General features: G+C 44.0%; 1 protein-coding gene across 1 annotated transcript; it reads right to left on the minus strand.

Annotated features, from left to right (window-relative positions):
- Window positions 1–334: 334 nt before the first annotated feature.
- Ebpl (EBP like) lies at window positions 335–26,150 on the minus strand. The gene is made up of 4 exons (XM_063232807.1): window positions 25,965–26,150; window positions 7,121–7,190; window positions 2,759–2,897; window positions 335–980 (listed from the first exon to the last, which is right to left on the minus strand). The coding sequence occupies exons 1-4, from the start codon at window positions 26,133–26,135 to the stop codon at window positions 740–742; spliced, it is 621 nt and encodes a 206-aa protein (XP_063088877.1). The 5' UTR covers window positions 26,136–26,150; the 3' UTR covers window positions 335–739.
- Between the last annotated feature and the right edge of the window lie 971 nt (window positions 26,151–27,121).

Raw genomic sequence — 27,121 nt, forward strand, 5'->3', positions numbered from 1 at the left:
ATGCTCCTCTCATTACTTTTTACTCTCATTTTCCTGCATGCCATTCTTGATTTTTTTATCATAACATAGATTTCTGTAAGGTATCTCAAATCTTTCATCTTGAAAAAGGACAGACAACCACTCATCTGTCTGTGGGGCCCCCGCACTTACCCAGCCTACTCATAAGTTTCTACTATTATGGTTCTGTTGGGTTCACAAATATGGAAAAGTACCAATGTAAAACAGAAGGATCATTTCATTTTGGTTTTACAAAGGTGACCAAAAGAGACTACTGAAAGATTACAGGAGGAAGCAACTGTTCTTTGGAATAAAAAAATTAACGCTCTCAACAATGTTCTATTATAATTGGCTTTATTAATGTGGAACAATTAATGCCAGCTGCAAAAATGTACAATTAAGTGTGACATTATTGCAACTTAAAAGTTGAAATTAATTCTCTCCCCCTTTTTTTATAGTTGTGAGAATGGAACCCAAAGCCTTGCAGATGCTAATCAAGATCCCTGCCACTGAGTTACACACCCAGACCCTCTTTTCCTTATACTGCCATTTAATTAAGAAGAAGGAGGAGGAAGAGGAGGAGGAGCAGAAGGAGACGGAGAAGGAGAAGGAGAAGAAGAAACTTGCCACCTTACAAGCAATTTGAAATAGGTTGCTCAGAATAATACACAAAGTACAGATTGAACTGTTTGGTCCCTCCTGGCTCTTAAAGCAAGACAGTAGTGTTTATGATTTTGAAAATTTACCAAGACTTTTTCCCTACATAGGTTCCTTTGTGATGCATCTTCTTGAGCTCCAGCCATGACTGCCACAGCAGCAGTCCTGGAATTAGAACCCACACACCATTAAAAAATACCAGGTAGACCCAGAAGTACATCCAGCTGTTGGTGTTGAGGTTAGGGCTTCCGACAAGCCACTCTGGGCAGAAGGTCATCCAGCAACCATACAGCTCACACACGCACAGGCTGATTTGGATGAAATGCCTGTTGGAGAGAAAGAGCAAAGAATGAAAGGGCCAGCTCGGCACAGTTCAGCACGCTGAATCAGGACGTCTTTTCTAAGAGCAGCCTTCCCTACGGTCTTCACCACAAGGCAGTCTTACAAAAACCTCTCTGAAGTGGAACCTCAGGTTTTGTGTAATGCAAGGTAACCTAATTAATGAGAACTCATTCTTTCCTTGGAGAAGCAATATTCCCCTTTCTAGCATATTCTCTGCATTAAATAAGGACTCTGGGGGTATCCTCAGTTATTGTGAGGAAGATTTAGTGGGGTCACACGGAGCCCAGGGAGGGGAAGACCTGGGTATGTACCTCTCCATGAGCCCCAGTATAATATACAAGGACAGCTCTTCCTCAAACAGCGTTGCAAACACTTAATGAGGTAAAGGGCCAAACACTGAGCCTGCCCACAGTGAATATTCCATGATGCAAATATAAATACTTGAGATCACAGGTACAGGTAGCAAATCTGCGGTCTGGACATAGAGCCAAAACTGTGAAGCCACCAAGCATAAGTTTAATTTCTACTATTTGAAAACTGAGTGGGCAAAAAAGTGGATTAAATGGCCGTGAAGGCCCCTTTCAATATGAGATTTTACGATGAAGCTTTACATAAAGCTTCTTCAATGTAAGAAAGTAGAAAATGGAATGCAGCTATGCTTCCAGATGTTGTTTTAGTGAAGCATGCCCGGGATTGCCACACCGAGCCACCCTGTCCCGCAGAAGGACAACGGGAAGACAAATTTAGAGCCTTGGATCTGACTCAGCACATGCTTAGTTTTTCAGCTTCCTCCTCTCCAGCCTTTGCCTTCTTATGCCCTCCACAATCTGCTTCTGAAACGGTCTCTCATTTATCATGCACAAGTATTTTAGAAGTATGTAACAGAAGCTATTCTTATGTCAAGTGGGATAGCTTTTTCCTAAAGAGATTTTGGGAAAGAAGATGGAAATATTATGCTTTTTTTTCCTCTGAAATATGGCTGTTTGTTTAGGTCAAAACAATGTCCCCTAAAAGTCTCGTGGGTTCTGAGGCGGGCTTTTGAATTGGATCATGGGGCATTAATCCACCGGTGAGTTCACACCTGAACATGCTGGTAGGCGGTGGAGCCAGCCCGGTGGAAGTGGGTCACCAGCGACATGATTTGGAAGGGTGTATTTTGTTTTGTAGTTCGGGCTGGTCCTGAATGTACTACATAGTCTTGGCTGGCCTTGAACTTGCTTCGATCCTCCTGCCTCAGCCTCCTAAGTGCTGGGATTACAGGACCTTGCAGCACCATGCCCAGCCTGGAAGGAAGGGGGTGCTCTTGTCCTCCGTTCCCCTCTTTTTCACTCTGTGCTTCCTGGCTACCATGCGTTGGAGCACCTTTCCTGCATCACCCTTTTCCACCCTGCCATTCCTGCCCTGGAGACTACTGAACATGCAGGGCCAAATTCTCTGAAACCATGAGCCAAATAAACCTCTTCTCTTTAAAGTTTTGGGTACCAGGTGTGTTGTCCCTGAGAAATGAAAGGGACTAATACAGTGGCCAATCATCTTGCCTGTAGAAATGACAGTGGTGTTACAGAATCTTATTTCTCATATTTTTAAATTTCAAGTGATACAAAATTATCCTAGTGACATCATGACCCTTATCTAATATTAAACATTTTTCATTTCTATTCTCCACAAATAAGGGAGGTCATAACTTTCTCTAAACGTCAGTTAGCCTTTGGGACAGCTAATGTTCCTCCTCTTTTCAGCCTGACAGAAGAAAAGCACTTACCGATAGTATTTCTCCTTGACTATGGCATAAATGAGGAGCAATGCCAGAAGCCCATCCAGGACGACAGTCAAAAGTTCCACAGACACAATGGTTGGGTCAAGATAAAGCCACCTTGTATCAGCTTTGCCGTATTCTTTCCCTGAGGACAAAATATCTCTTACTCAAAAAATACTCTTACTTAACCAGCAAACAGGTTTTTTGAGTTAATGAAATAACTTTTTCCTCTAACGAAGGTGAACTTTGTCTCACTACGCTGCATTTTTCACAATGCCTTTGTAGAAGGCAGGGGACGCCCTCGGGCTAACATGCATTTGCCCCCAACATAAGCAGGAATAACAATAGCATGCTGTCTTTATAAAACAATACACAGTTCCTCAGTGCTTGCACATATGCACTCTCTCTACCCCTCACCTTTCCTTGTAAGCTGCACAATTCTAAATTCAACACAGTGAGATTTCACACACACACAAATCTCTAGTAACAATCCTGATAGATATATTATAAATGCTTAGAAGGTGGCTTGGTTTAAAATTTCAATTTAAAGGATAATTTAGATGTGAGTAGCTGTCATTAAGGACATGTTTATTTAAAAATAATTTGTTACTGTAAATGAAGAGAAACTAAGCCCTGATGTAGAATGACTCTGACGTAGATGAGGGGGTGTTGTAGCTTGCCCTGCGGAGGCAGCGTTTGCCTGCAGTGGCCTTAATTGTGCCCTAAGAATTTTTCCAGACCTGAGATCAGAATGTGTCTTCTAGATCGCACCATTAGTCAGCACGTCTTCTCACTGGGTGGCCAATGCTGGATCTAAGACCTCCAATGATGAGAGTGGGAAGTGGATGGCCTCAGCTCCCCTCTGCCTTCGAAGACTGCTCTCACATTACCATGAAAAGGCAAAAATGAGCCCCTTGTATCTTACTGATCTGAGCATTGAAAAACTCTGAGCATTGAAAGCCTCATAATGGCCAGAGGATTGATCCCTCAGGAGCACGAAAAAGTTTCTCATGAAAGGCTGTCCTGACAGAAAGGACAATAAACAAGGCTCGCTATTTAATGAGATAACACACCAGGCACAGGCTGCAGGGAGGTCTTGCCGGAGGCCACCAGAGCCATCAGCCTGTCCTTAGCTGACTGTCTACCATGCTCCGAAGTGACTGCACTAACAGGAAAACAACAGAATACTGAAACATTTCCTCCATAAACCTAAACCTTCACACAACCGGTAAACTGTGCCAGCTAGAGCACCCAAATCATTACTTATATCAAATGTCAGTGTTTTAGGAAACAGAATAATTGGAGTTTAGATGTTAAGAAAAAAACCTTTCCATTCTTTTTTTTTTTTTTTAAATATTGGGGACTGAACTCGGGGTACTCTACCACTAAGCTGCATCCCCGTTTTTTTATTCCTTTTAATTTTGAGACAGAATCTTGCTATGTTGCCCAAGGCTGGCCTGGAGCTGGCTATCCTTGCCTCAGCCTCCAGGGTAGCCAGGGTGACATGAATGTGTGCCACCACGTCCGGCTCATTCATTCATTCTTTAATTCAACAAATCTTTTTGAGCATGTGGGAGGCTCTCCGCCAGGCCTGGAGAATGCAGTAGCAAGCATGTCATGAGGCCAGCTGGGTAGCTCACTGTAGGGAGGCGAGATCTGTACTAAACGGAGAACATGGGGACACGGAGGAGGAGGCTCTCAAGCCCGAAGAGGGAGATGGAGGGAGGTTCTCTGGAGGGGTGTCTTGGGTAAGGGAGGGGAGGGATCCCACGAGGATCACAGAGATGGCTGCACATGTAACAGCTGTCACTGGACAGGTGAAAGACATGGTGGTTGATCAGTCACACACACAGGCTGAGGAGGGGGCACCGTGCTGCACAGGGCCATGCAGGGGTGCAGCAGGGCCAAGGTGGGCTGCCAGGAACAGGAGGAGGGGCTGCACCCTGGGTGCTGTGAGAGGCTGTGCTGGCCTGTTTGAATAAGCGCACAGGTTGGCAGGGACCTGGAGGCCACTCAGTGAGGACAAGTAGGCACTGAAGAATCAGGAGGGGACTCCTAGCTTGGTGATGGCAACCCTTTCAGAGCTTTCAATGATACAAACAGCCCACTGTGGCACATGTGCCAGAGGTTTGCCATCACTCCTCTGTATTTTCCAGACGTCAAGGCACACAGGAGACTGAAGCTTGACGTCAGGTCTTATATCACAAATCAGGACTCTGGTTAGAGAGCAATCTGGGTGTCCCGAGAAGGTGCTTGTGCAAAGGTCTGGCACTGACAGAATAGTGCATCTGGGGCTACAGCTATGCTGCCAGGGCTGAAAACAGCATGTGGCACGGCGAGAAAGGCAGGAAGAGTGAAGGCCCTGCCCTGCACAGTGCTGCCTGCGAAGCCTCTGACATCTCCTCTGCTGCTGAACTCTGACCCCCTCCCTGGCTAGTTACACAATTTGTTTACAGCTAAAGGACAAATAAGAGCATTAGAAAGTGTGATGGTGTGAGTGTTTCCATTTATATTAGGATTGGTAACTGGGGATAAGCTGAGGTTTAGTAGGAAAACATAAAACTGATGGCCGGAGGTTTCCACCACTAACCCACTGCTGTGAGGGTCACCCTGCTTACAGCCCGGCTGCAGCCGGGAGCCAGGGACAGCACACAGGGCCACGGCTAGGCTGTCCTGGCCCACACTCTCTGATCAGAACCTATTTGAGGAATTTGGTAATTTTGTCCATTTTGGGGTCTGGGAAGTACTTACTTACTTTTTCTATTGGGGTTTTGCTTTTATGTTAAAAAAAAAAAAAAAAAGGCATCTTCATTAAAGGAGTTTTCACTTCTCTTAGGTGAAGATGATCCAAAAAGAACATATTAGACATCAACATTCACAGAATTGGGCTAAATCTGGGCTATTCATTTTCTTTAATGCTAGGCAAGGCAGCCAGGGTGAAAGGTAGCAGCTTCTTCTGTGACAGTGGCCCAGAGGGACACTCATCAGGGAGGGATGCTCACTCAGGCTGGGTCCTTCAGGCTCTGGGATTCAGCAGCCATTCGCTGGCAACGTTTAACCTAAACACTGACTAGCACAGGTGCACTGAGCTTAGCCCAGGAACTGAAGCAGCAGTTCTTCTCCCAAGAAGACTCAGAGTCCCCAAATGTTTTCAGAAGCACAGCTGTAGTTTGTACACATTTTGAAGTTACACACCGAGCACATTCCTTCAGGGCCACCTATCTCTACAACCTAAGGCACACAGTATTCCCCAGTGCATGGCCTATACCCAATGATACCAGAACTCCTTGGGCTGAAACTTGATTTAGATTCTTATATGACTAAGGCCCCTCCGACCACCCAAAAACAATTAGGAAAATAGTTCTGAGCTATCAACACTCCAAAGTAACCTCTAAGAGAAAGAGCGACAAGCACAGTCACCATAGGTCCCTGGCCCCACGGGCAACTTCTGCGTGCACAAACAAGGTATCGGTGCAGGTGTTTTTGTGCAGCTTCCTGTCTTCTTGCTTGAAGCTGTAACTTTTTATCTACTTAACATCACATTCTGCCTATCCTTCTGCATGGCTGCATATGTGTCTTGAATGAATTCTTTCATCCAGGGCTCAAAGAACTGAGGACCAAGAAGTGAGAAGCTGGCTCTCACTGTGTCAAGACCCAGCTTCCTGGTGACATACGCATGGGCCCGGGGTGTAATCCCCACTACCATGGGGTCGGTGGCAGTGGTGTGGTGATGTAGAATTACATCCCAGAATCTGAATGCAGTTATCCCGAGCAAGGCAGCTTTACAAAAACAGCAAAGATGCTGCTTGCCAGGTGGCTCATTTCTTGTCAGTATTGACACTGGCATGGTGGGAAGTCGATATTAACTGATTGGCTGATTTTTCTCAGGCAGGAAGAAGCAGGGAAAGTAGGTAATAACCACAGGGCAGGAGGAGTTTGGGGATTTACAAGAATATAAATATTGATGTACAACAAAAAGAAAGTTGATACTAAAAGTATGAAAAAAAATCCACCCAATTTAAATGCCACAAACTCTTTGAACTGCACTCACATAAATGATTTTAATACACAGTTTTACTGAGGTGTAATTCTGGGCTTTAAGACACCCACAGGTCTGAACCACCACAGTTGAATTTAGATCACTGCATTACCCCGCTCCAAAGAAACTCTGACCCATTCAAGGTTCCTCCCCTCACCCCCAGCCGTAGGCAATAACTAATCTTTTATCTGTGCCCATCGAATTATTTGATTCTGGACATTTCTTAGACATAGAATCATACAGTATATGATACAGGTATTCATTTAATTGACAGTCACATTTAGAATTAATCTCCAACATTTGAAATACAAATGTTTTAAATTACTTACATAAAGATGCAATCAAGCCATCAGAATTGGCAACGTTTCCTACTAAGGACAAGTAGACAAAAGGGCCTTCCTAGAGAGAAGAGAATAAAGACATGCTCTAGTTTAGAGTCACAACCTCAGGATGGTACCAGGGACCGCCCTGTAGACACAGCACCTGATACAGGAGCATCAGCCAGGTCCCACATGCTGGGCAGCGGCCAGGGAGTCAACACCAACACAGACCTGCAGGCGCAATGTCGGAGTCTGGCAACCTGGAACTCAGCAAGGGCTATGTCCCAGGCTAAGTTACAGTGAATGTCATTTTTCAGTGATTGGCATCATAAAGTCAGAACCATCTTCACACATGGAAAAAAAAGTGAAACTCTCACATTAGTGAACAGCTTAACTGTTTCAGTAAATAGAACAAGATCTAGATAATTCCAGAGACCTTAGATCTTTCGAAGAATCTCATAGCAGTTCATTTTGTTTATCTCAGGACAGAAAATAAACCAAAAAATCCCTCTAAAACCTAAATTCTCTATGTAACAAAAATGGCAAATTTCTATACCACAGTTGAGGGGTTCCCTGCACCCACATAAGGGTGAGTTTATGAAAATTTCAAGTGCATGCGTACTGGTTTTCTCTTGATGTTAGATAATGAAGTACTTGTTACACTTTGTAATTCCCCATCACAGAAGTGCTTCTTTGACTAACTTTTTTTTTCTTTGTCTTTTTGAGATAGAGTTTCACTGTGCAATTCAGGCTGGCCTTAAACTCACTTTGTAGCCTACGCTGGCCTCCAACTCACAGCAATCCTGCCTCAGCCACCCGAGTGCTGGCACTGCAGGCGTGAGCCACCACACTCAGCTCTGCCTAATTTTTATAAAGCAGAAAAACTCAAATTTCCTGGGGCATCTGCTCCTTTGAATAAATTTGCTTGCTAGTCAATACAATAGTTTTTTCTCATTTCTTTTCACCAAAGCGACTGCTTACCTGGCCGTGAAACTCTCTCAGCTTCCCAGAGCCGGCACTTTAACCAGCTCTGGTGATTATTCCTAACGCAAAATATGCTGTTATTTCTTGAGGCTGCTCAACCTGAAAAGCCATTATTTAATTGACATACAGTACTTCTCTCCTTCCCAGTCCTTCCGGGTTTTGACAAGTATGCCATTCTCCTATCAGTCACCCAGATGTGTAACTTACTAATAAACTGAAACCCTGGCTTGCTCATTCCGCAGTGTGGCGCGGTATCCAGATTTCCAGCTGCGTGAGGAGAGCATGGGAGCCCCAGCTCTCACCTGCTGTCCACCTCGCAGGCACAGACACTGGGGAGACGGACTGTGCTCCCACGCTTGTTCTGTAAACATGCTTGTTTTCTCCAAATGGATCCTAAAGAGCACTTACAATGCCGTGATTACCTAAGTATTATTCACTGCAGTGTCACCTTCTTTCTCTACAAATCAGTATCTTGACTCCTGTATCACTTAAGGAAAATGTGAGACATGGAATATCCTTTCTTTATGTCTCAAAGTCATGCTATAGTATAATCTGCTTCACATCTGAGCCATGACTTACCTATAAAATATTTTGCTTATTCTACAGCTTTTAATTGCCTTTTTTTCTGATTGAAAGAAATATGATTTTTCCCCCACCTCATAATTATCATCTAGCTTCCAACCATTCTAATTTCTGTGTGGTTTTTTTTTTGAGCAATTCAGGCTTCTCCTGCCTCAGCCTCCTGCGTGCTTCCCAGCACGACAGGCATACACCACCATGCCCAGCTCGAACAGCTTGAAGCTTGTTTATTCAGTGTTGACACATTTTTTTTTTCTGGTCCTGGAGACTGAAACCAGGGACTTTACAGCAAGCCACTTCCTTTGCTTCTTTTTTGAGACATGGTCTCTAAGTGACTAACTTGGGCTGGGCTTGAATTTGTGACGCTCCCACATCGGCCTCCCGGAGTGCTGACCAGTGCACCACCATGCTCAGCCTTTTTTCCTGACACTCTTTAAAAGTCACCTAAGTGATAAATGTGCCTTATTCAAGTATATGATAAAAATTACATCCTTTGAAGGAGACTTGTATAAAAATACTGGTACTTATGAAATCAATTCTCCCCAGTCCACTTACTTCACAACAGTTAATTTTTAAATGTTTTAGTGAGAAACCCCATCACTGCCTTGTTATGACTTGGGAACTTTCTAGACAGAGGAAAGGCGATGGGGCAGGACCGAATTCGAGTCTCTCTGGCCTCACATTGTCCATCTATAGGATGAAAGACTTTCTAAAATTAGATTGTAGAACTCATCCAAAAACTAGATGCACCTTCCCCAGTACCTCTCTAATTGAACTCATGAACAAAATATTCTGCCACTAGAGTGAAGACCTTTCCTCAGGAGCAACTCTGGATAGGAGCAAGAAGTGGACCTGGAAACTAACTACAGGCAGGGATCTGAGTGTCAGACCAATCTGTTCCCTTTCGGCGGAGTGCAGTGGCAGACTCAGGAGACCGAGGCAGGAGGACTGTAAGTTTAAGGCAGCCTAAGTCACTCAGCAAGAACTTGTCTCAAAATGAAAAATACAAAGGGCTGGAACACAGCTCAGTGGAAGTGCTCACCCGGGTTTGAGCACCAACTCTGAAAAAGATTTCTTTTGTGAAATTTGTTCCATTTTGACCCACCTCTTAAACTTCTACTCATTTGTAAAATTTCAGTTTAAATGCCCCTTCTTCCAAAAATTCTTCTCTTAATGTCCTAGTGAGGATTAATTTCTCACTCTCCTCTAACTTTCGTTACTAAATTTATGTTCCCATCAGCTTGTTATGGATTATCTGCTTCCATTGAATCATCTACCTTTGGGGCTGGAATAGTCATCTCCATCTTAGAATCCTCAGGAACCTAGGAAGATGTTTTGTGTTTAGTGTTTGCTAACCTTTAATTAACAAAAACTTTGCATAATGAATTACTTAAAATGAAGACTGCCCTGTAGAGGCTTTTAGAATGTACTGTATAGTTCTTACTATATTAATATCCTGTTTTAGTTACTTGTTTCTTGTTGCTGAGATAAAATACACAAAATCTAGAGTTAAAGGAGGGAAAAGGTTTATTGACCTAGCCAGACCTGTCTCTAAATTAAAATATTATAGACCAGGCGTGGTGGTGCACACATATAATCTCAGCACTCAGGAGGCTGAGGCAGAAGGACTGCTGCAAGTTCAAGGCCAGCCTGGGCTACAAAGTGAGTTTAAGGTCAGACTGAACCGTGTAGTGAAACTCTGCCTGAAAAAACCCCCCAAAATAAATAAATAAATTATAAAGAACCAAGAATGTAGAGCAGTACCACAAAGAATGGGGACAGAGAGATAAAAAAATAAGATAGCTTTAAAAAGAAGCAGAGGCTGGGGATTTAGCTCAGCGGCACAGGTGCCTGCTTGGCAAATGCAAGATCGTGAGTTCGATCCCTGGCACTCCCCCCACCCCCGAAGAAACAGAGCAGAGATTTCACCAAAGAGAATATAGCGATGGTGAATAAACACATGAAAAAAATGTTTGACACTAGGAAAATACAAATAAAGACCATATCTCCACACAGCTATCAGAATGGCTCATATAAAAAACGGCTACCCCAAATGCTAGTGAGGATGTGATCATGCAGTCCAGCAACTTCATACTTGGGTATTGACGCCAAAGATATTAAGCCTTAGGCTTACACAAAAATATGGACACAGCTGTTCAAAGCAGCTTTATTTGTGCAAGCTAAAACCTGAATGTCCTTCTGCGGTGAATGGTTACACAAAGTACATTCAAATCATTGGCTACTCACAATAAGAGGAAACCAATGAGTGATACTCTCAGTGATTTAGATAGCTCTCCAGGAAACGATGCTGAGTAAAAAGATTAATATATTATGATTCCACTGAATGTAACTCTTTTTGTTGTTTTGTGGTGCTGGGAATCAAAGCCGGGCCTTCTGTGTAGCAGGCAGACACTTTACCACTGAGCCACATCCCTACTTACTATAACATTTTTTGAAAAGATAGATTTGATTTGATTTTGGGTTTTTTGAGATAGGGTCTAGGCTGGCCTTGAATTTGTGGCCTCAGTCTCCTGGGTGCTGGATTTATTGGTGTGTACCACCCTCCCTGGCTCAAAATGACACATTTTAGAGAAAATATTAATGGTTGCTAGGAGTTAGGGGCTCTCTCTCTCTCTCTCTCTGTGTATAGTTTAAAAAGAAACACTAGGATTCTCGTGGTGTTGGAACTGCTCTGTGTCCTGACTAATGCAATGGATACATAGGCCTATCCAACTGATAAAATCATACACAATTTAACACGCACACGTGTGTTTGTGTGAGTACAAGTCTGAATCAGGTGGCTGTATTAATGTCCATAACCTGGTTGGGACATTATACTATTTTGCAAAATGATACAGGTGGGGAACCTAGGAAAAGTGCCCACAGCAGCTGCTACCAATTTATGCTCTCACCAGCCGTGTCCCACAGTTCCAGCTTCTCTGCATCCTTCCCCAGTGCTTCTGTTTTCTTTATTGTTATTGTTTTCAATAGTCAGCCTACTAGATTGAAAGTGTTATCTTATGATTTTAATCTGCAGCTCCCTAATAGGATATTGAGAATCTTTTCATGTGTTTATTGACTCTCTGTGTGTCTTTGGTGAAATGCCTATTCAAATTCTTTGTCCATCTTTGAGTTGTTCATTTGTCTAGCCAAGAATGTAAAGGCTTTAAAATGGAGCTACGAGTCCATTTTCCCTTGCTCCGTGGGAGGCTGGGTACTATACACAGGAGAGCTTTACTGAGCTCACAGCTCCAGAAGGGCATCTGCTTGGCTCTGGTGAGGGCCTTCTGGCAACACTACAACATGGCAGATGGCAGGAGCCTGTGGGAGAGGGAGAGATCACACAGCCAAATGGGAAGCAAGCAGGATTCAGGAGCCAGGCTTGCTCTCCCAGGAACTAAATCACTCCTCAAGATCAGCATTCAGTGACTTCCTAGGTGGCATCCCTGACCCAATTACCGTGCAGTAGACTACACTTTGTTAAGGTTCTACCAGCTTTGAGGGCCATATCCTACCATATCCAAACCACAGTAGTACCTGACTAGACTGTCTCATGGGCAAGATTAACCAATAATTCTGCCGAAGTCAAAGGTCTGGGCAAAGCAGGGCAAAGAACACCACGACAAGAATCTGAGAACAGATCCGTCAACCTATCACGGGAGCAAGGGGTCTATTCTGCAGTGAGTCTCAAGTGCCTGCCCCCTTGTTGCTCAGTAACCTTCGCTTGGGTCAGTAAGCCCCCAGCGACTCCTCACACTTTAAGGCCAACTACAGACCCGAACAGAGTCCTTTCACGCACTCTCTAGACTGCAGGACAAAGTTTCCTCTGTCTACCTGCCTCACTACAAAGCTCCTTGAGTGCGGGCCTGTGTGTTGATTACATGCAACGAACACCAAACACACAAATAGCGTACAGTGAGCTTCCAGACAAGGCTGTGCTGATTCTCCTGACCTCGCACAGCTATCCTTGGACCAGGAGGGATTAGCTGAGTCATCTAATTTTCTTTGCTCCCAAATTTTTCTTAGCCATAGCAGGGAGGAAATGGGTCCTTACATAAGAACATTTGGAGAAAATGTTCTTAAGTAATAGGGAAAAGAGAACCATCACAGACATGGGGCAATGTGGCACTGTTTAAGTGGCAGGTCATATTTTTCCTGGCTGGTACAGTGGCCTTTCACAGGGACACAGCTCTTATGTGTCCTATAAAAAGGAAGCCAAACAGATCCACAAATATTTGGCTTTTCTCTGGGTCAAGTAAGTAACTAATCATAAGATATAGTTTTATGACTTATTCATAAGATACAGTCAAGACCCAGCTGTCTGGACTAAAGCCACTGGTCAGCGAGGAAAGGCAGGAGGTGAAGAGCACCCATGGCGGGCTGCTGCCGTACCAGGGTTTGAAAGAGACTCCAGACATGGTAAAGATTGAACACTACAAAACCAAGCACAATTGGCCCACTGTATCCGTGCGTTCCCTACCCCTGGATTAACCATAGCTGAAAATTCTAGTTAGGCCAGTGAAGGTTGCATCTGACTTGCTTTCCTTGTTATGACTTCCTAAACAGTACAGTATAACATCTATTGTGTTGGGTAGTGTACCTCACCCAGAGGTGATTTAAGCATACAAGAGAATGTATGTATTTTATATGCAGTTACTATGCCATTTTATAACATAGGAATTTAAGCATTCGTGGATTTTGGTTTCAGGTAGTCCTGAACTAATTCCCTTTGTATATTAGGAGTGAATTATAAAAGATTGCTGTTTTATATTTCCAGCTACAGTACTTCTGTTTCTCTTAGTGTTATGTTTATGTCTAGATGTCACCCCAAAGCATCATGTGCTCATAGGTAGGGCTTTTGAGAGGTGTCTGGAGTTTGGGTGTGTGATACTGAAAACAGTCTGATGAGTGGTTTAGTACTGTATCTTATGATTAAAGACTTTTACATCTAATAACTTTCCACTATTGAGTCTTCCAGTTAACACAAACTTCCTAGTCCAGAATCTAGAAATAACATTAATACAAAAAAAGCACTTTATAGCTTATTTACTATAAAGTATGAATTCATGGAAGGAAGGTATGGGTGATAGGTTCATTGAAAAGATGATCCATCAGCGTGTGACTAGTTAACAACCAATCAACTTGTAGTCTGGATGGCACAAAAAGGGAAAGAGGGAAGTCAGCTGCTTCCTGCCCGCCGTGCTATGAATTATTTCTCTTCTGCCAGGCTCCTCTGCCAGACTTCCCTGCATGGCAGCCAGCAGACTATGAATTAAACCTTTACAAACTGTGAGCCAAAAGCTTTTCTCCTTTAACTTGTGGGTGCCATGTACTTTGTCCAAGCAACAAGAAATAACTAGGACGTGGAGTTGCAGTTCTATAATCGATAAAATAGCAGAGTAAAGCTCTCAGTAGCTGCCTAGGCAGTCAGTGAATGCCTCAATGAGTGAATAACAAGCAGAGTTAGACGTGCATTTTTGTCTTCTGCTAGTTTCTCCCTCATCTGAAGCCTTCAGTCTGGCACTTAGAAGACTTATAGTTGCTTGACTGAAGGGTGGGTGAGCACCTTGTGCAGTGGCCAAGGAGAGTATCTATCAGCAGAGGGTCAGGTGTGACAGGAAGGGCCAACGGGAAGGTCGTGGGGTCCAGCACTCTCAGTGCCAATGACCACGGGAAGGGAAGCCCACAGTGATCCCAGGTGTACCTGACCAACTGCACACGCTGCTGCCGCATGGAGTCCCGGCTGCCACTGTGACACCAATCAGAGAGGCAGGTGTTTATCCTGAAGAAGCACAGGCGGACTTTTTAGAGAGACTTACTCTTGATTCCTAAGGATAAAGTGCCACGAGGTCTAGACTGGCTTTCCAATATTTCAGCAATAACAAAAGAAAAAGGAAGGACAGAGGGAGAAAAAAAGGAGAAAAGGGAACGAGAGAGGAAATACGCCACTGAGGAAGCCAGGGCACAAAATCTAAAAATGATGTCTCTGTTCCCTGTACCAGGCTCTACATTTAGGAATATTTGAAATTGTTCAACAATTAAAAATATATGTATATATACATATGTAGAGAGAGAGACAGAAAGAGAGAGAGGGGAAGATAGAGTCAGAGAAAGACAGAGACAGAGACAGAGATACAGAGAGCGAGCAACTTGTCCTAATTAGGTTTCCACTGCCAGTGAGAGCCCAGGGAGAGGCGCCCGATCCTTCTGGACTCTAGACCTGTCCTGCAGTCCCAGAGGCCCTGTGCCTTCATGCGGCAACAGGTAAGCCAGAGGCTCAGATCACTGAGGTGTGAAGGAAGTTCCACACTGTCCAAGCTTTGTTCCTTCCAGAACCTTTCCCGACACTAAGCACTAACCCACATATCTGTCTGTACCCGTCAGATCGAGTGGGGAGCAGAGGCTCTTGCAGCACGCAGCAGGCAGAGTGCACTCAAGAGCTTGCATGCCTTTCACTATCCGTCTTCCCTGCAGATGTAACTTCCTATCAAAGTGGTGCTTCTGTGGTCCTTCTCAGAACTGTGAGCCCGTTACCCAGGCCTAGCGAACCACAGGGAAAACTAGCTTACCTGCAGGCTCTTGGGCCAGGGGACGACGGCTGAGTGAAACTGCCTTCTAGCATCGAGCGCACTCATGAGTGTGCACACACACACCCACACCCACACCCACACCCACCCCTAGCATGGTGGGATTCATCTTGGTGGTGGGGGAGAATGACATCCTGGAATTGCTAGGCGCCAACAGGAACTGTCATATTTGGGTTTAGCAGCACACTGAGGGTTAACATAGACATCTGGATAAAAGTAAGGAGAGCCAAAGACTTGTTTTGAGACAGGGTCTTGCTATGTATTTCAGGCTGCAGCCCAGATCTGAATTCAAGGCAGTTCTCCTTCTGCAGCCTCCGAGTACTGGGATTACAGGCATGTTCCATCACACCTGCTAACGGCCATGTTTTAGATGAAAGGAAACAGTACTTCCTTCTCTGTTTAAAGGACCTGAGCCCTTTTGGCAAAGGACTAGCAAAACGCTAGCCCGGATGCCCTCCTGGCTCTGGGAGACATGCAGAAAGCGCTCTCTTGCCTCCATGGGCGCTGCAGGGGGCTGCAAGGATTGTTCTTTACTCCTCTGATGTTTCTGCCGGTGGTACAGCTTTAATATTCTAACTTAAAAAATTATGAAAGTGATACCTGCTGAACGTGTTTTCTAAACTGTAAAAAGGTGCAAAGTAAAAGGTAAATCAAGGTCTCTCTCCCTTTTGACCTCCAGTCTCATTCCCTAGAAACAAAGCCTGTTAAGTTCCATGGCACCTTTAAGAAATTTTTCATGTTTATGTTACATAGTTATATTTTAAATATTTCCTTCCTTCTAGTTCTTCCTAATAGCTTTTTTCTACTATTAACCCAGAGGGTGATAAGGAATATTCCATGTTTACTTATTTTAAAAAGTTTAAAGCTCTATATATCAAGATATTTGGCTTAAAAAATTTGGTTTAAAAAATATAGGAAACCTTTTCCTGGACACTTAACACACATTTGAACTATAATTATTTAATTGAATTACTAACAAAAATCAGCTTGAAAACTAAAATATAGCAAATAAATCTACAATAGCAAAGGCCAGTCTAAAGTTTCTCTTATGATATTCCAGATAGTAATTTTTTTAAATTTAAGTTTACTAGTACGATTTAGGCAAACAGAATGACCACATCATTATAGAGAATTTGTGTCTGTATGTGGCATATCTTCATTCTCCTGTATGCTTTTTTCCAACGCTCTTCCCCTCCCATTCACAAAGCTCAGTTTTCATTTTTCCCTTCCTTCCTTTCCTCTCCCTCCTCCTATTCCTTTCCCTTTTGAACAGATTCTTCCTATTTCACGATATCTACTGCACTTTACATTCCTATTTATATATTTAGTTTCTCATACCAGAGAGAGAATGTGATATTGACATGTGTGTTTAATTTATTTCACCTATGATTATGGTCTCAAAGTCCAACCATTCAGATATAAATCAGACCTGAAATTTTGATATATTTAATAGCTTTCAAGATGGTTATGAGTCAAAAGTTCAGAGAAAACAAACACTGGAGCTGTGTAAGCTGCTGTAATCTCTAATTAAATGACCGATTTACAAAGAATGCTCAATTCATTCATTTCTATCCTCAAACAAAAAATTTAGCAGAAAGATGTTTTTATAGAAATTTTAAAAAGAACACAAAATGAGGTCAAGTTTGTTTTTGTGAAGTTCTTCCTTTTCTCAGTGTGTTTGAATGAAGACTCAGAGAAACAGTGCAGCATTCATTATTGAAACTGGGATAATACAGTCGAGAGAAAACAGAACCAGTGCATAAACCCTGTCAACATTTATTAGCATTTTCAAAGCTGACTCACAAAATCTCAGCCTAATCACACTGGATTGTTCCATGTCAGGGCAACAGCACACATCAGTGCTTCTGGAGGGATTGGCTGCTGCAGACTCACCACAGCAAGGATACAGGGATGCAGATACGTCCTCCACGTAGACCCCAACCGCCTAAAGAAATGGTAATTTCCATTTGATGTCCCAGCAGACAGCTGTCACTGAGCATTCAAAACTATCCTCGCTCTTTCTGTGTCTTAAACAGAGAAGTTCTATCCTTCCTACAACACAGAGGCTTAGTGCTGGATTTAGGACTTAGAAAGCATCTCCCTGTTAGGAATATACTCATCTCTGCTGAGACAGTTGTTCTCAGATTAAGGATTAGATGGCTGGGGAGGAGGGTGTCGGTCATGCCTGCAAATCCCAGCTCTTCAGGAGACTGAAGCACAATGATGGTAAGTTTTGAGGCCAGCAGCTTGGATAACTTATTGAGAAACTGTATCAAATCAAATAAAAAAAGCTAGGGATGTAGCTCAGGGGTAAAGCGTTTTCCCAGCAGGTGTAAAGCCTGGGTTAAATCCCCAGCACTACACACACAGGCACACACATAAACAACACACCCAGGCGAGTGCAGGCAGACACAAAAGATGAGACAGGACACCTGCCAGGGTTCATCTTAATTACTGGGCATACACATATCACTTTGGTACAAAAGAGTAGGAGGAAAATTAACAGATCACCTAAGTATGGAATCTGCTGAAGAGGAGTCACTAAGAGACAAAGAAAGACAGAACTTGAGGGAGATGGGAGGGAAGAGAACATGAAAAGAACTGAGATGTGTTACGTACATGTACTGACTCCCCACGGTGAATGTAGTCATTGGGTACTACAAACATATACTAATGAAAATTTAAAAAAAAATTTTTTTTTAAAAAAGGAACTGCATTCACTGAACTTTGGTAAGTGCCAGCATCCTGTATCCTTGGGGTTCAAACGTGACCCATGAACCACAACCTACGATTGTCTAGGGTGATTCATGCAAGTTCAAGTTCGAGAAGCATCACACTAAATTACAAAGGTTTATTTGGTCCTCGTTTTAACCCTTCGTGGTTTACAGATAAGAAAACCTCTGTTCCTCATTGTGGAAAGGATTTGCCATGGGGAAGGGGTACAGCCGAAGACTTCCCAGCTAGCAAACAGCAGAGCTGGTGCTCAAGGTCTTATGTATTGCACCCCAAAGACCATACTGTGCCCCCACCACGTTGTCCCAGAGTTTCTGGAAGGATGGTGAGGCCCCCTCTGGGACAGTGTGTTATAACCGGCACTGCACTGAAAAGGGAACCTACAGAAAGTGGGAAGGTGATGACAAGGACAGAAACCACGTCATGAGAAGCGGTATTGAGAAAAACGGTGCCGTGTGGACGGAGACTTCATTTCCCAGAGGGCAGAGATAAGCCCAATGAGTTGAAATTATTCAAAGATGAATTTCAACTCCACATCAGGGAGCTCTCTTATAATCAGAGCTTTCCACCTTGGGCAAGTGACACTGGATTAAAGGGTAGATGACCCCTTGTCTGCCTGGTATCAGAAGGAAGATCCCAGAACCCAGTGGAGAGGGCTACCTGTTACCTGAGATCCCTTTCTAGACCACACATGACTTCTGTGGCATAGACTGGGCCTGACAGATCACAACCTACGTTTAATGGCCACACCCTTAGCAGCTAGTGACTGGACCACAGACAAGGAGGGAAGCATTAACTCAAGCACACCTAATTCCTCGAGAAGGCACTGGCCTACAAAGAGGCTACTCTCTACAGACAAGCGGACCAGTGACATCTAAGCCCTGCAGCACACTGATTGAAAAACAGCGAGTGAATTGGGATTGATCCTAAGAACTAATAGGTATTAGAAGTCATAAGAGGCCAAGAACTAATCAATATTATAAATAACTCAAGAAACAGGAAGTGTGATGTGTATTTTCTAGGGCTTAATACTGCAACAGAGTGCCACAAACTGAGAGGCTCAGCCAACATAACACATTGCCTCACAGTTGTGGTGCTCAAACGCCTGAAATCAAGGTGTCGGAAGAACTTCTCAGGGCTGTGAGGCAGAATCTGTCCCGCCCCTCTCCGCTGGCTTCTGACGGGTACAGGATCCTCAGCTTTTGGATGCACTGGCCCAGTTTCTGCCTTCACGTTTACAAGGGTCTCTCCTTGTGCCTTGGTCTCTCTTGTTGTTGGGACAAAATACTCAACACCCAAAGTTAAGGGGGATAGGTTAGCTCACAGTTTGCAGAGGTTTCAGTCTGTAATCAGCTGGCTCCAAGGCAGGGTGGCAGGGCAGAGGGGCAATAGTTCATCGCAGTGGGAGACAGCAAAAGGCAACCAAAGCAAGAAGGGGAGGAGCAAGCCTCTTTTCCAACCTTGGTGTTGTATGCAGGCTGCCCACCTAGGGTGAGTTACAGCACTCATACCCTGAATCCTGGCACTAGACAATGAATCAATTATAAACTGGAGATTTGCCAACTCTGGAAAGCCACCCTCACACAAACCATAACACCCTGTGTGTTAGGGGTAGAGTGGAATGTGTGCCCCAAATTGTCTTTTTCTAGAAGGACATCATTTGTACTGGATGAAGACCTCATCTTAATAATCACCTCTATAAGGACTCTATCTCCAAGTAAGGTCACATTCTGGGATATTGGAGGAATTAGAACTCTGACTTATCGTTTTAGAGGGGACAAAACTCAGCACATTAACATGTGAAATGTGTAGATGTGACAGGATACAGCAAAATAAAGAGCGAAAAAGCCAGCTGCTAGCAGCAGAAAGAGATGCAGATATGTGAGAGGAACAGAGTCGTTCTAACAGAAAGCTGCCTTGGATTTAGCACCAAACTCCAGCTCCAGACTTTGTGAGGCTCAGCTGCACCTCAGCCTCTTTTCAGGATTCCACAGGCTGCTGTTCCCAGCTACCGTGACAGTTCTACAATAAACCCATACGACACTGGATCTAGCTCTACTAAATGAACTCAGGGGTTTCTGCAGCCAAACAGCCAAATGTGAGCAGGAACGACATGGACCACTGTTAAGTATCTTACAGATAAAACCAGCAGCCTGCACCACCTTTTCCTTCCACTCCAAAAATAATAAACAATGAGGTCATACTGGATAATGACTTAAAATATGTGTACCATGCGGGCAAAATCTCAAGTAATACACAGATTCTGCAATCTTTTCCTCAACATGGTTGTGATGTGGGACTACCATTTGGAATAGACAGAAACCAGTCACCCATGGAGGAGTGACAAGCCCCACTCATCCGGCTTGCTTTGTACATCTGCTGATGGAGCTGATGGTCATAAATGATCTTGAGGCTTTCAGGATGGAATCAAGCTAAGGAGCACAAGACAGAAGAGATAAAAATGGGAAAATAACAGTCCTTGTTCCCAAGCCTTAAAGGAGAGTTATGCCTCCCCTATCCATCTCAAAATCCCCTTGTAACACAGTTTGATAGAGGCTTTGCTGAGTTATGGGAATATTGGAGACAGTGAATACACCCTGCTTTGGGCATCAGACATGGGGCTGTTTGAGCTATGCTTTGGGGAGCAAGCACAGCTCCAGAATGCACATAAAGTCCTCCTCCCACTTTTTAAACTTGGGATAAGCCTGTTGTATTGGAGCAGGCTTGTAATTCCAGTACCTAAGGAGGTTGAGGCACAAGGATTGCAAGTTTGAGCCAACCCCAGGCAACTTAGTGACTTAGGCAGAACTTGTCTCAGAATAAAAAGGATTGGGGATATAGCTCAATATGAAGGTCTTGAGTTCAAGTCCCAGTATGGGAAACCTAAAACAAAAACAAAAAATTGGGATATACAAGCACACTTATTTGCCTAATTCCCTTAGTTCACATATAAGTAGAGTTCTCTTTCGGTCTCTTCAGATTGCTGGTTCTTCACTTTTGGTGGCAGAAAGAGAGATGAGCTTAACTTTTCAGAATGGGATTTTTCTGGAAGACAGGAGATGAGAAAAAAGGGAAGGTAAAGCCGGTAGAGACAGAGGACAGGGTAACAGGAAAGATTTAGTCGTACAAAGTGAAAGAAGAGGTGCGGGTCAGAGGACCAGCTCAACAGGGAGCGGAGCGTCTTCAGACCCTGGGAACCAAGAGAGGCAGAGTAGACTGAGAAGCACCCTCAGCCTGTGAGCAGGCCGTGCCACTAGAGGGCGGGCCTGTGGGTGGGGCCCCTGCTGAGGCTGCCCAAAGTGCTGGGAATGCCACAGCTCTTCCCACCACGGGACCGAAGCCAGGGCTGGCACAATGAAGTTTCTGCAAGAAGTTCTCTGGGACTTTGACCATAACCAGCAGGCTGAGTCTAAGTTGCAGAGTTCTGGCCATAAATGTTACTCATTTTTACATCGAACACTGAAATGTGTAACTTGCAGGCATTTTGTGTAATATGAACTTTGGTATTTTGGAACTTTGATATCTTAGATGTGAACAATTTTTTGATGTTGTTTTTTGAAACAGGGTCTTGCTGTGGGGTTCAGGCTGATATTGAACTCACTTTGTAGCCAGGCTGGCCTTGAACTCATGGCAATCCTCCTGCCTTAGCTTCAGAGTGCTGGGATTACAAGTATGAACAATTTGAGGCTTGAAAATATAAATTGTATGGGACTGGGGATTTAGCTCAGCGGCATAGGTGCCTGCCTTGCAAGCGCAGGGTTGTGAGTTCGATCCCCAGTACCGATAAAAAAACAAAACAAAACAAAACAAAACAAAAAACCATATATATATATATATATATATATATATATATATATATAGTTAAAATGGTAAAATTATTCTCCCATTCATTCAATATCAATAAATATATGAACAGCTCCTACACACCCAGCACATGCCACAAAAACAGAAGATTAGAAATTTTGTTTAGTATTAGGAAGAAAAAATTAAATGGAGACTGAGATATTTCCCCTAGAATATTATTCCCATTTCAAAGAAAATAAAATTATTTTGCAGCATTGAAAGTTTTCGAAGTACCTACACTTCTTCCATATACAAAATATTTTACATCAAGTACAATGAAAACATTCAATATAATGGTAAGAAGGAATAAGAATCCAGATCAGAGATCAGTATGATGATTTGGATAAAAACCACCTTTCCTTGTTATTATAGAACTTTAATGTGGTTCTCAGTTTTCAGATAGCCAGAATTAAAGAGAAACACAGTGATACCTTGTTCATGAACTGAATTCTTCCCACAGAAAATCAAATCAAATTTCCCCATAATGTCAACATTAAACCTAATCATTGAATTAGACTCGGTTCTTGTCCAGCTCAGTCTGGGATCAGAAATGTGGAAAGCACTAAAGTCTGTGAACTGAGAACTGTTGTATTTACCTTGTTGTTGTCAGAGAGAAATGAGTCAATTTCCTAGCATAAACTTCTAGCATTTATCTGCATACGGGTTTCACACTGATAGGGACATTAGGAACGACTTTCTTCACATGAAAGAGGACAAAATTCTGCTATCCCACAAGCTCTAAGAGGATGATGGCCATCCACTACCCACGCCCAGGACACTACCTGGCACCCAAGCAGGCATTCAGGTGTTTGTGGAACTGAGGAACAGCCAATGAGAACAGGATTTCATTCTGAGCCTGGGCTGCAGACTTCCCTCCCTACTGTTAAGTGACAGTGTCAACAGCCTGACGTTTGGTGTGCAGACGTGCCAGCGCTGCCTACCTAGACTGTTAAGGAAAATGGACAGAAGGTCCCCACGAACGCTTTCAATCCGACGGCATTTCTAAGCTGACCCAGCTGCGATTCCCCAGGTCTGGCAGACAACACGAGGACTTTATAGAAAGGATGTCTTGAGGGAACCCACAAAGATGGCAATGCCAGAAAAGGCAAGGGAAAACAAGCACAGGAGGAGACTGAGTGAAAAGGCCACTCAGACCTCGTGATGGAGCAAATGGTAGAGGGAAGGGACTGACCTTGCGGTCATGGGAGGTGAACAGACAGTGATACGAACTGGAGAAGGCAAAGTCCAAAATACACGGGTTAATCTGGAGTTAAGCAGTCAGGGGGCCTGAGGGTTTCCGAGGCTAAAGCTACCCATAGGTTAAGGCAGAACGGGGAGGGAATGAAGCCTCAGTCTTCTATAAACCTAACAAACAAGCCTAGGCAGAACTCTGGGGCAACGGAAGTGTGGGAGTGACTTAGCAGAGATCAAGTTGTCAGAAGATTCCGACTATCTCTCAGAGGCACACTCCAACCTGACAGCCAGGGCTACGTGTCTCCTCTGCACTGTGTGACGTGGAAAGAAGGGATGGTGCGTTAATCAGCTTTCTATAGCTGACACAAAATACCCGAGAAACTCAACTTAAAGGAAAAATGGTTCACTGTAGCTCAAAGATTTTCATAGTTGGCAGGCTCCCCTGCTTTTTGCCCTGAGGGCAGGCAAAAATATCACAGCAGTGCTGGGCACGGGGGCACACGCTTGTGATCCCAGCACTCAAGGCTGAGGCAGGAGGATCACTGTGAGTTCAAGGCCAGCCTGGACCACACAGGAGACCCCGTCTCAAAAACAAACAAACAAACAAACAAACAAACAAAGCATGGCATGAGGGCACAGCAGGGGAAAGCTACACATTTCTTTACAGCCAGGAAGTAGAGAGAAGAGAAGGATCCTGAGAGAAAAGGGCAGGAACAAGGTACAGTCCCAAGGCTCATGCTCCCATGATCCCCTCTTCAGCCCCCACCTCCTGTTTCCAGCATCTCCTCATAATGCCCTCAAATTATGATCTCACCAGCGGGTTAATCTACTGATAAACTTGGAGCCCTCGTGATTCAGCCACTTCCCCAAAGCCTATCAGCAATCAAGCCTTCAACACAGCAAGCCTATATTGTGTTGTGGCAGGGGGAGGGGATATTTTCTGTATTACAACCATAACAAACGACAGCAATCTGAATGAGGAACCCAGCTAGGCCCATCTGTGGATTTTTTTTAGTCTCTCTATGCATCATTTCTTTCTTCCTCCTTTATTTATTTTATCAGTACCGGGGATCGAACTCACGACCCTGAGCTTGCAAAGTAGGTGCTTATCCTGCTGAGCTAAATCCCCAGCCCCTCTTCCTCCTTTATTAAATAGGGTTTTCATCATCTATAAGATGAGGGAGGTCGGCGAACTTCCTTATGGCCAGCTCCAAGACAGAAAGCCAAGGGAAGATTATACTTTTAGTTTCTAGGATCCACAAGAGAGAAGTGAAATTCTAGTTTCTCTGTTGCCCATGGAGAGACTTGCTTTTTGAGGCCTAAACATTGCCGAGGCCCCAACATCACTGTCTGTCACCTTTATTGCTCTGAAGCTGCTCCAAAGCTGCTGTTTCAGGAAGGATAAAAGCCAATATTTTCACTGGTTTTTCAAGTCTTGGGAAATAAGAACTGTGGGAGTTATGAACTGCCACCTGTGGGCAAAACCCAACAATATATATCCTAAAATCATACCACGCTACTTCTTTGCAATGGCTCTTGTTTACATATCTTGTCTCATGCTCATGCATGTCTAGAATGCGATGCTTAGACTGCAGAGGAGGGAAAAGCCAATGCCTGACTTGCTTTGAGAAAGGGTGAGCCAAATTCACCCTTTCTCCCAACCAAAGAGAATACACCCATGCCTTTTTCTTGTAGGTCTTAGCGGTTTAATTTGAGTCTAAAGTACACCTTAGACTTGAAGAGCTAAGGTACGGTGTATTCACACAGTGCAAAACTTTGCACCATGGACAGATATATGACTCAAGGAGGGGCCATGTCGGGGGCATTTCACGGGTACAGGACAGCAATTCCACACATACTTCAAAGTGCCACAATCAGGATACCTATTATGATCTGCACTTAAAAAGCAGACTTAAACTAGGTGGTGGAATATGAGTATATATTTTAGTATTTTCACACCTTTTTTGTGTGTTTGAAATACATTACAATAATAAATTTTTCTTGAAATGGACCTAGCAATTTGTACCACTCCTGTTCTTTGGGAAAGCTTGTATTCAAGTGACAGTTTAAAAATTAATTTTATACACATTAAACTGAAGAAAATATTCATGATTTCCTATCTCCATGTATTGATTATTAGGAAGAAAGGAATTTCATCAGTCCAGCAGCACCTTCTATGGGAATGTATTTAACTGGTTAATATACAGAAATCGAGACGATTATCAATTTTGTTTTTTTTTTTTTCTTTCTCAATATGTACTTTGGATTTTGGCTACACCAAAATGTTTGGCTTGCCAAGATTTAAGCTAACTGAAATTGAAAAAAAGAAAGAAAGAAAGAAAAAAGATGGGGGTGGTTAGCTTAATTTTCAAAAAAAGCTTTAAAAAGTGTTTGGGGTAAATTTCAATAGAATTCCCTTAAATGTACTGGCTAGTCATGAAGTATGGTGGCTTTTTAAGGACATGTTTCCTAAAGCGTGGAGTGATAGTGCAAGCTTTGGAATCAAGAGGCTAAACTAATGCAGAATCATGACAACTATGTGGCACGGAAAGCTACCTAACCTCGCAGGGGCTGCTTTTACCTCTGTAAAACGGGGACAATAATATCTAGCTTACGAGATGTGGTGAAGATCAGAAATTTTAAATACAACGCTGTGCCTAGCTCACAGTAAGTGCTAAACAAATGGTGGTGACTTATTTAAAGCACTGAGTCTCTTACTTGTCTTGATGCAGGTCCAGATTTTGTTATCATTTTTTTAAGTTCAACATTGTGCAAGTTACAAAAACAAGAAAGCCCAGGTTCCGGCCTCGCAGCAGCTCACAGTAACCCCGTAGCGGGTCCGCGCGCCTGCACCGGCCGGCGGCGCCCCCCCACGGCCGCGCCCCCTGCCCCGGGAAGGGCGGCCTCCCGCCCGCCGCGCGCCCCGCACTCACCAGCGCCCCGTGCACCAGGGCGTCGCAGCACAGCCAGGCGAGCGCCGCGCGGTCCGTCGCGCCCCGCCCGCGGCCCAGGCGCAGGCCCAGCGCGCAGCCGGCCGCCAGCAGCGCGGAGCACAGCAGCAGCGGGCGGCCCGCGGCGGGCGGCGGCTCCCCGGCGGCGGCCATGCGTGCGCGGCCCCGGGCGGGCGCGAGCCGGAGGGCGGGCCGAGGGGCGGAGTCCTCCGCCTGGCGGGCTGCGGAGGCGGGAGCTCGCGGTCTGCCTGCGGGGCCCGCTCCGGCTCACAGATGCCGCGCCAAGCCGTCCGGTCCGAGCCCGCGGGGATCCACGGCGCACATTTTAATGCGGTTTCAAGTTCAGTAACTTTGTGCCACAAAGTGCAGTCCAGATGGTGGAAAGTTTGCTAACAGAGTGGGTAAAATTTTGGGACAAAAGTAGACCTTGCAAATCTCGCTGGAAAGGTTCAAGGCAAAGGTGTATCATGCTTTTTAAAACCCTGTGGCTGATTGATCATATTTCCGTGCTTAAAAATCCAAGCCTGTAGCTGTGGAGCACACCTGTAATCGCAGCATTCTGGGAGGCTGAGGCTATATATATATATATATATATATATAAAAAATTTAATTTGATTTTTTTTCTTTTTGAGGTCTAAAGGTCTGGAGATGCTGCTCAGTGGAAAGCCCTCAGTTCAGTTCCTTACACCGGGGAGGGAAAAAAAAATCCACAGAAACAGTAAAGGCTTGTGGTTTGTGGTAGAGGAGCAAGCAGTTGTACTGGCCTGTTGCTAAGTACTTTTATCTATGTTGTTTTAATTTCGAGGTCAGTGAAATAAGGCAGTCACAAGACAGTATTATATGATTCCATTTATATGCGGCATCTAAAGTAAATTGACACACTGATGGGTAGCAGAGGTTTGGGGGAGGAGAAGGGTTGTTTAATGGACAATTTCAACTTTGCAAGATGCAAAAGTTCTGGAGATCTGAATATAGTCAATGTGAATGTACTTAAATATACAATATTAAATAATGTGAGTATATTTAATATACTGAACTATGACTTAAAATGGTTAAGGTGATAAAATTTTGTTATGTTTATTTTACCACAACTTTAAAAAGTTATTGGAGACACAAGTTCAAAACCCTTTCCCCACCAG

The sequence above is a fragment of the Cavia porcellus genome, unplaced genomic scaffold, assembly GCF_034190915.1.
Source record: "Cavia porcellus strain 051 isolate PalLab524CR breed Dunkin Hartley unplaced genomic scaffold, mCavPor4.1 scaffold_21, whole genome shotgun sequence".
NCBI classification, from domain to species: Eukaryota; Metazoa; Chordata; class Mammalia; order Rodentia; family Caviidae; genus Cavia; species Cavia porcellus.